Below are 7,500 nucleotides of genomic sequence, written 5' to 3' on the forward strand. Positions count from 1 at the left end.
AGAAGAAGAAGAGAGAGAACAGAAGAACAGGGAGAACAGAAGAACAGGGAGAACAGAAGAACAGAGACAGAGGAGGAGAGAAAAGAAGTGATGAAGAAAACACAGAAAATCAGAGACAAACGATGGAACAGGAACAAGGTTTTTAAAATGAGATTCCTACATTCAATCACACAGCTGTGGATGACATCACGTTAAGCATCTGTATATCCAAATCACAGATTTTTTAGACTTTTATTTTGAAATTTCCCAACAGGATGTTGGTTGCGACATCAAGTCTGCTGGTCTTGTCGTACCTTCCAGTTCAGTCTTGTGCTCCTGATGATGAGGATGAAAAGGAGGAGGAGGAAGGGGAGGAGGATCAGGAAGAGGAAGTGGATGAGGAGGAGGAGGAGGAGGAGGAAGGTCAGGTTCAGAGGGAGGGTGAGGAACTGGAACAAAAGGAGAAGGGGGAGGTGGAAGAAGAGGGTAGAGAGGAGGGGGAGGAGGTAGAGCAGGAGATGGAGGGGGATGAGGAGGCCAACAAGAGGAAGGAGGAGGGGGCAGCAGAGGAGAGAGGAGAGGATGAGAGATGGGGAAGGGAGGAGGAGGAAGGAAAAGAAGAGATGGAGAAGTGGACAGAAGAGAGAGAGGAGGAGGAGGAGGAGGAGGAGGAGGAGGAGGAGAGGAAGGAGTCTTACTATCACAGAGGGAGGTGACTTTCTTTGATCTTCTGTCGACCATGAAGAGATCCTGAGGAAACGAGAAGACAAGGAGACAGGAAAGGAGTCATGGAGGAGGAGTGTGTATGATCTCATGATGAATTCAAAATAAAACACAAGAATGTCTGTGTATTGATCATGGAGCCAGGAAGTGATTAGCTTAGCCTGAATGTGTCCAATGTTTAACCAGTGTTCAAATCAACTGCACTGCAGGTACTGAACACACCTGTAGGATCAGCACCTCCAGAGTGTTTACCTGTCAGTGTGAGTTCAAATCACATGACATGTCACCTGTTAACTGGTGAACTTTAGAGGTTTCCCTTTGCTTCCAGTCTTTATGCTAAGATATAGTTAATGCAGAGACATGGGAGTGGTATGGACTGTGAGTGTGTGGCTGTTACCTTCCAGTTCCTGCGGGCGCTGCTGAATACCACCCTCTGACTGTCTGCAGACCAGCACCTGGGCGGAAGAGCTTCATACACACCTGCAAACTCACCTGAAAGAGACAGACAAGGAGACAAATCTTCACCTGGAGTCTGTGATTCTTTTTTTAAATTTTAAAGAAAAGAAGACAGAAGTGATTGTTTTTGGTGGCAGCTCCGAGACCCTCTGTCTAGATCTAGGTTCCTTGGCTCAATACCTAAAATCCAACGTCACTAACTTGGGAGTTGAGGTGGACTCTGACCTCAGACTTGACAATCAGATCAAGACGGTTGTGAAGGCAAGTTTTTACCAGTGCAAGTTTTTACCAGTTGAGGCAGCTGGCCAAAATAAAGCCAATTCTTTCAAAGCAGCACTTTGAGACAGTAATCCACGCCTGGATTACTGCAATGCACTTTATGTGGGGGTTAGTGGGTCCTCCATCAACCGTCTCCAGATGGTACAAAATGCTGCTGCACGTCTTTTAACTGGCACACGCAAATATGACCACATTTCCCCCATTTTAGCCTCACTTCACTGGTTGCCCATACATTTTAGGATTCATTTTAAAATTCTTTTATTTGCTTTTAAATCTCTCAATGGTCTCGCCCCTCCCTACCTCTCTGAATTGCTGCACCCATATTCTCCCACCCGCTCTCTCAGGTCAGCTGATCAGCTGCTCCTGAGGGTGCCAAAAACGAAGCGCAAGCTCAGAGGGGACCGTGCTTTCGCTGTGGCAGCCCCTAAAATGTGGAACGATCTGTCTCTGCACGTTAGACAGGCGTCTTCTTGTCTGTTTTTAAATCCCTTCTTAAGACCCATCTCTTTTCCATGGCCTTTGACACCCTGTAAGATGTGATTTTATTTTATTGTTTTATCTTATTTTATGTTATTTTTTGTTTTCTCTTATTATATATCTGTTTTTATTGATGTTTTATGTCTTTTAATTTATCTTGTGTTTATAATTTTATCATGTACAGCGCTTTGGTACCATCTGGTTGTTTTTTAAAGTGCTTTATAAATAAAGCTGGATTGGATTGGATTGGATTCTTTTTCTTTCTCCCTCATGCTTTCTATGACATAAATCTGTTATTACACTGTACAGGTGTTTATTTTATTGTGAAAAGCCCAGGTTTATTCAAGTTATTAATGTAGACAGCATGGGCATAAGATCAGGAAACATGTCAGAATGATATCAGGATGGATATCAGAATGAGACCAACACTGTGATAGAGGACACATTTATCTACGCTTTTATATAAAAATCATCTATGAAGGTTGGAAATTGTGGATTTTAAAAGAGGTTGTCTGATTTTTCAGAAATGTGACAACATCAATTTGTCTGAAAATGTTCAGGGATGACAGGTAGAGTGGTGTGATGTCATCACTCAACATTGCATGCAACACACACCCATTGTAATATCTGAAAAAGTTTAAAAATGACATAAAATCTAAACTCCGATTTGGTAAAAACTGTAAAAGTTGTCAAAATACGGATTTTACCCAAAAAAGTCTCAAGTCTCGTGACCTGTTTAAAGTTTAAACCGTGTTTCTACGTTAAAGTCTGATGAAGCAGTGGAGCTTGCAAAAGGGGTAGGGTTTGGTTGTTTTCACAACGTCTCTCCATTCATTCTCTAAGGAAAAATTTTCACCATTTACGTCGCCATGGTTACTGGAACTGCTAAGGAAAGTCATAGCACACCGTTCCCGACCGAGCTGCACATCTTGATAAATATATTGTCTGGGTTTTCTCAAAGCTGCGGGATGAGTTACACGCAGAATTTTTTACGGAGGAAAAAGATGAAGTATGCAAGATTATAAAATGTGACATAACTATGAACAAAGGTTTTTTTTGGACAAATTTAAATTGTGACTTGAAGATGGCGCTAGATTAAAAGTTTAAAAAAGACACACGTTTTTATAATCCACTCTGACAATCCATCACAGACTTGTTAAAGTCAGACATCAACACTAGAAACATCCTCTGTGAGCTAAAATAAAAAAGAACTAACACCATGTGACCTACCAGTCTGTGGTCTGCTGACAACATCCAGCAGTGTGGACGTTTTCCCGCTCTTCAGGTCCAACTGTGGAGGATTAACAGCCACTGTTTAACTGTTGTTAGAAGGAACACACACACACACACACACACACACACACACACACACACACACACACACACACAGTACCTGTTGCAGACTGAGGCACTGATTGTGAGGACCGAACACCTGGCCCTGCAGGTAGACCAGCGTGGACCGGTCTGGACTCAGTCTAGGACAGGACACGGACAGGTTGTCCCCTGACAGACTCTCTGGTTTGGAGGATGAGGACGTGCAGAGATCAGATCAACAGAACACAGAGTTTAATTCATTAACGCAGAGTCACAGGAAACGTACTCACCACAGAGTCCATCCAGGTCCAGCTTGAATAACGCAGACCTGAAACAGTTTGACGAGACAGAGACATGAAGTGAGTCGTTTCACTCAGAATTTGAAACCTGATAGAATTTTACATGAATCAGTGAAATAAATGTTAAAAACCTTCAATATCACCTCTGCTTTTTCTGCTCAGTTGCTTCTGTTTATAAAAGTTTTCCTCTTCAAGTTTAGGTTCAACGTGACTGATAACATATAAACAGAGGTGGAAAGTAACGAAATACATTTACTCACGTTACTGTATTTTTTGTGTATTTTGTATTTTTTAAGTACAATTTAAAATCGGTATTTTGTATTTTACTTGAGTACGTTTTGACTCAAGTATTATACTTAGTTACTTTATAAATCCTATCCGTTACTGAGTAAAAATAACAATTCAACCTACAGGGGAAAAATACGCGCCAGAACCATAGACAGTAAACCAATGGCCAGAACCAACAGTGACAAATGATGATGTGATTAGCACTGGCGCGTGAACATAGAGGGCGCGCGCAGACAACACTTGTTCTTTAATTAAAAACAAAATAGTTTTGGATTTCTGACCCCTTGTCCTATTTTTACTACCCTCACACCCCACACAAAGAAAGTAACCAAGTAACTTTTACTTAAAGTACATTTCAAATGAACTACTTCTTACTTTTACTTGAGTACATTTTCAGATGCGTACTTTTACTTCTACTTGAGTAATATTTCATCAAAGTATTGGTACTTTTACTTGAGTACAATATTTTTGTACTTTTTCCACCTCTGCATATAAATAATAATCATTTCTAGTGCTTCATCTACTGTGTGTGTTTTAGATTTTAGAAGATTCATCTTTTTTTTTAACAAGATATGACTTTACTTTATGATATGAAGTTTTTACTTTTCCAAATCAAAACCTGATTCAGTCTGACTCAGAAAACAGAGCAGACCTCTGATCTCAGACCTGCGGTTGGAGCAGAACTTCAGTCCCAGTCTGAACGGTTCATGGTACCAACCAACAAAAACCACCGATTGACCCCCAGGAGCCCACAGAGCCTGGAGGACCCCGCACGCACACACACACACACACACACACACACACACACACACACACACACACACACACAGGAAGTTAATTACCGGAAAAACAGCATGTGCAAAAATAAATCTGCTTCTGCATTTCAACTTCAACACAAAAACACTGGGACATTCACACTAAACCTTCACATACAAACAGTCCAACACAACACAATCTAAATCTAAATCAGATGACTGACTTTCTCTCACCTGTCCAGGTGAGATGTCCGGCGGCACGCCCTGCAGAACGCTGACGACGCCGTTCTGAAGATTCACCACACAAATCACTGGGCTGCTCTTATTGGTCAGAGCCTCACCCCAGTCCTCACAGTACACACTCCTGTCCTGTTTGAGAACAACACACACACACACACACACACACACACACACACACACACACACACACACAGTACCTGTTGCAGACTGAGGCACTGATCGTGAGGACATGTCCATAGCTTTCTGTCATTTTCTGTTTCTCTGCTATGATTCTGTATGACTGTACAATCTGTGTGTGTGTGTGTGTGTGTGTGTGTGTGTGTGTGTGTGTGTGTGTATGTGTGAAATACCTTCCCACATGCAGTTTCTCCATCATGTGTTTCTGATGTGTGCTTGTTCTTCTCTGCTACATACAGCAGTTTGTTCTCACAGTCTGACCATGACAGGCTGCCGAACTGAGCTGGACACACACACACACACACACACACACACACACACACACATCAATAAGTGTTATGTAATTATCTAAGCACATGAACACAACATGAGGACACAAACAAACATCGTCTCACCATCGTCATACACTCGTCCATGTTCGTTGAGAGCCGTCAGGTTGAGGCACTTCCTGAGTCCATGACAGTCCCAGATCTACACACCAACAACCACATAAACAGCCTGTCAACAGCCTGTCAACAGCCTGTCAACATGCTCACACACCAGTGACCAGGTGTTAAGTCCACCTCTCACCTCCAGGAACTGGTAGCCTCCTGCCTCCCTGATAACTGCCCTCAGACCTCGAATGGGAGAGAATTCACTCAGCAACCTGGAGAGAAGAGGAACACACACTGTGATCAAGGAAAGTGTAACACAACTCCTGTTACTGCCCTCTCATGCACAGACTGATCTCTGACCTCACCCAGCATCACTGATAGATATGTGTGGGTGTAGTCTGAAGTCACATGACTGCAAGGTAAGAAGTGAAACCAGCTGAGGTCAGATTTTCTGCTGCTGTTCAATTCATCTCAAATCCCGAGACAGAATAGATATTTTGCCAGTTATCTAATGTTTTCTAAAGTGAATTTTTTTTAATGACGGTAGAACTCACTCTCCAGACACGGGGGCACAGGACCGTGGGGGGAGGACAGCCCTGATGCTCTTGTGGTCATTGCAGTCTGGGATCAGAGTCCACTGCTGGGTGTAGCGGAGTCTGGATCCTCGGACCAGGTTGATCTGACTCCACTCTGGATGAGGACACAGTCTGGATCAGTGAACCAGCTTCAGGCTCACAGCACTCAACACTCAGGTATTTAACAAGTCTATACATGCGTTTAACTTTTACCTCCTGACTATAGATCATATGTTCTTTATATCTGTGCCTAGAGCATGATGGGAGTGTCACATCTGATTGGTTTCCATTAATTACAACAAGGCGTAGACTTCAGTTATCAGACTGTTGAAACTTACTGCTGTGTAATCCATGTACAGAGGTGTGTGTGTGTGTGTGTGAGTGAGTGAGTGAGTGAGTGAGTGAGTGAGTGAGTGAGTGAGGGAGTGAGAGAGTGAGAGAGAGAGAGAGAGAGAGAGAGAGAGAGAGAGAGAGAGAGAGACCTGTGGTCACGGTGTAGCTCCGGAGCTCAGGGAGCTGTTCTTCTCTCACACAGGCAGAAACAGGCGCAGGGAGGCCGCTGAGCTCTCCGTACACCCCGGTGATCTGTGTGTGCTCCATTGGTGTCTGCTGAGAGCTCACATTAAACCATCAGCCTCGGGTTACCTACCTAAACCACATTACCACACATAACTATCTTAACTACCTCACACTGGCAGCACAGACAGTGTAAACTCATGCATTATGCACTAGCGCTTCCTGTTAGCAGCTAACGAGTTAAATCAGGAAACGGCTAACAGCTAACAGCGGCTAACTTCATCAGTTCATCCACATTAACTCCACCCGTGACTTTACCGCCTACTGCACTCCACTCAACTTCCCACAACAACGGTTTTTACTTCTTCCTTCTTGCAGACTGGTAACGGCTCACTTCATTGCTGCCTCCCATCGGCGTAACAACGCAACTACTACTTTAACACTGAGGTCTGCTCTCTTTATTTTACTCCATGATTTTACTGTACCAGCGCCGCCATGTTGGATTCGTGCATGGACGATACCACTTTAGTTCAGTTTGGGGGGTAGTAGTGGAGGAACGTCAACGCAGAGGATCACAGTGTTGCCATCCTTGATTGGTTTTAATTTTAAACTTTTCTAGTATGACCCTTTTCGGTTTCCGTACAGTTAGTATTAATAATAATAACCATTTTATAAGTTGTACTCGCAAATATTTTTATCCCGTTATCTCTTTGTTTTCTGGAGATAACGGGATAATTATTTCAGTGAGTATGGCCATTCTCGGCTTCCATACTAATGTCATTTGACCACAGTTCTTAAATAGCCCGTCTTACGCTCGTGTTCACAAATCTGTTTCTTCTTCTGTGGTTAAAGATGAACTTTTTCATGACTTAATAGTTAAATGAATATTAACAAACACACTAGGACAGAGCAGACTGAGCTGCGACAGGAAAAAACTGTAGAGCTGCCATGTAAACATGTTTGTTCTTTAAATCACAGTGGCAGGTCCTGTCCAGTGGTTTCCAAACTAAGGGTAGGGCCCTCTATAGGGTCACGTCAGATCTGAGTG

At 43.1% G+C, this 7,500-nt stretch overlaps 1 protein-coding gene across 2 annotated transcripts in view; it reads right to left on the reverse strand.

The window, feature by feature from the left end:
• The window catches only part of LOC111230715 (acylamino-acid-releasing enzyme-like), an 11,221-nt gene extending 4,275 nt beyond the window's left edge, over positions 1-6,946 (reverse strand). For both annotated transcript variants that reach the window (XM_022757541.1, XM_022757540.1), the window contains exons 1-12: positions 6,419-6,946; positions 5,916-6,051; positions 5,558-5,633; positions 5,383-5,458; positions 5,161-5,270; positions 4,805-4,939; positions 4,482-4,573; positions 3,519-3,556; positions 3,308-3,429; positions 3,145-3,205; positions 1,100-1,194; positions 678-729 (exon numbers count right to left, since the gene is read on the reverse strand). In XM_022757541.1, the coding sequence (XP_022613262.1) occupies positions 678-729; positions 1,100-1,194; positions 3,145-3,205; positions 3,308-3,429; positions 3,519-3,556; positions 4,482-4,573; positions 4,805-4,939; positions 5,161-5,270; positions 5,383-5,458; positions 5,558-5,633; positions 5,916-6,051; positions 6,419-6,536 (1,111 nt within the window). In that variant the 5' untranslated portion in view covers positions 6,537-6,946. The remainder of the gene's footprint in view (positions 1-677; positions 730-1,099; positions 1,195-3,144; positions 3,206-3,307; positions 3,430-3,518; positions 3,557-4,481; positions 4,574-4,804; positions 4,940-5,160; positions 5,271-5,382; positions 5,459-5,557; positions 5,634-5,915; positions 6,052-6,418) is intronic.
• Between the last annotated feature and the right edge of the window lie 554 nt (positions 6,947-7,500).

Source organism: Seriola dumerili, unplaced genomic scaffold (assembly GCF_002260705.1).
Source record: "Seriola dumerili isolate Sdu_G_001 unplaced genomic scaffold, Sdu_1.0 BDQW01000283.1, whole genome shotgun sequence".
Lineage (NCBI taxonomy): Eukaryota > Metazoa > Chordata > Actinopteri > Carangiformes > Carangidae > Seriola > Seriola dumerili.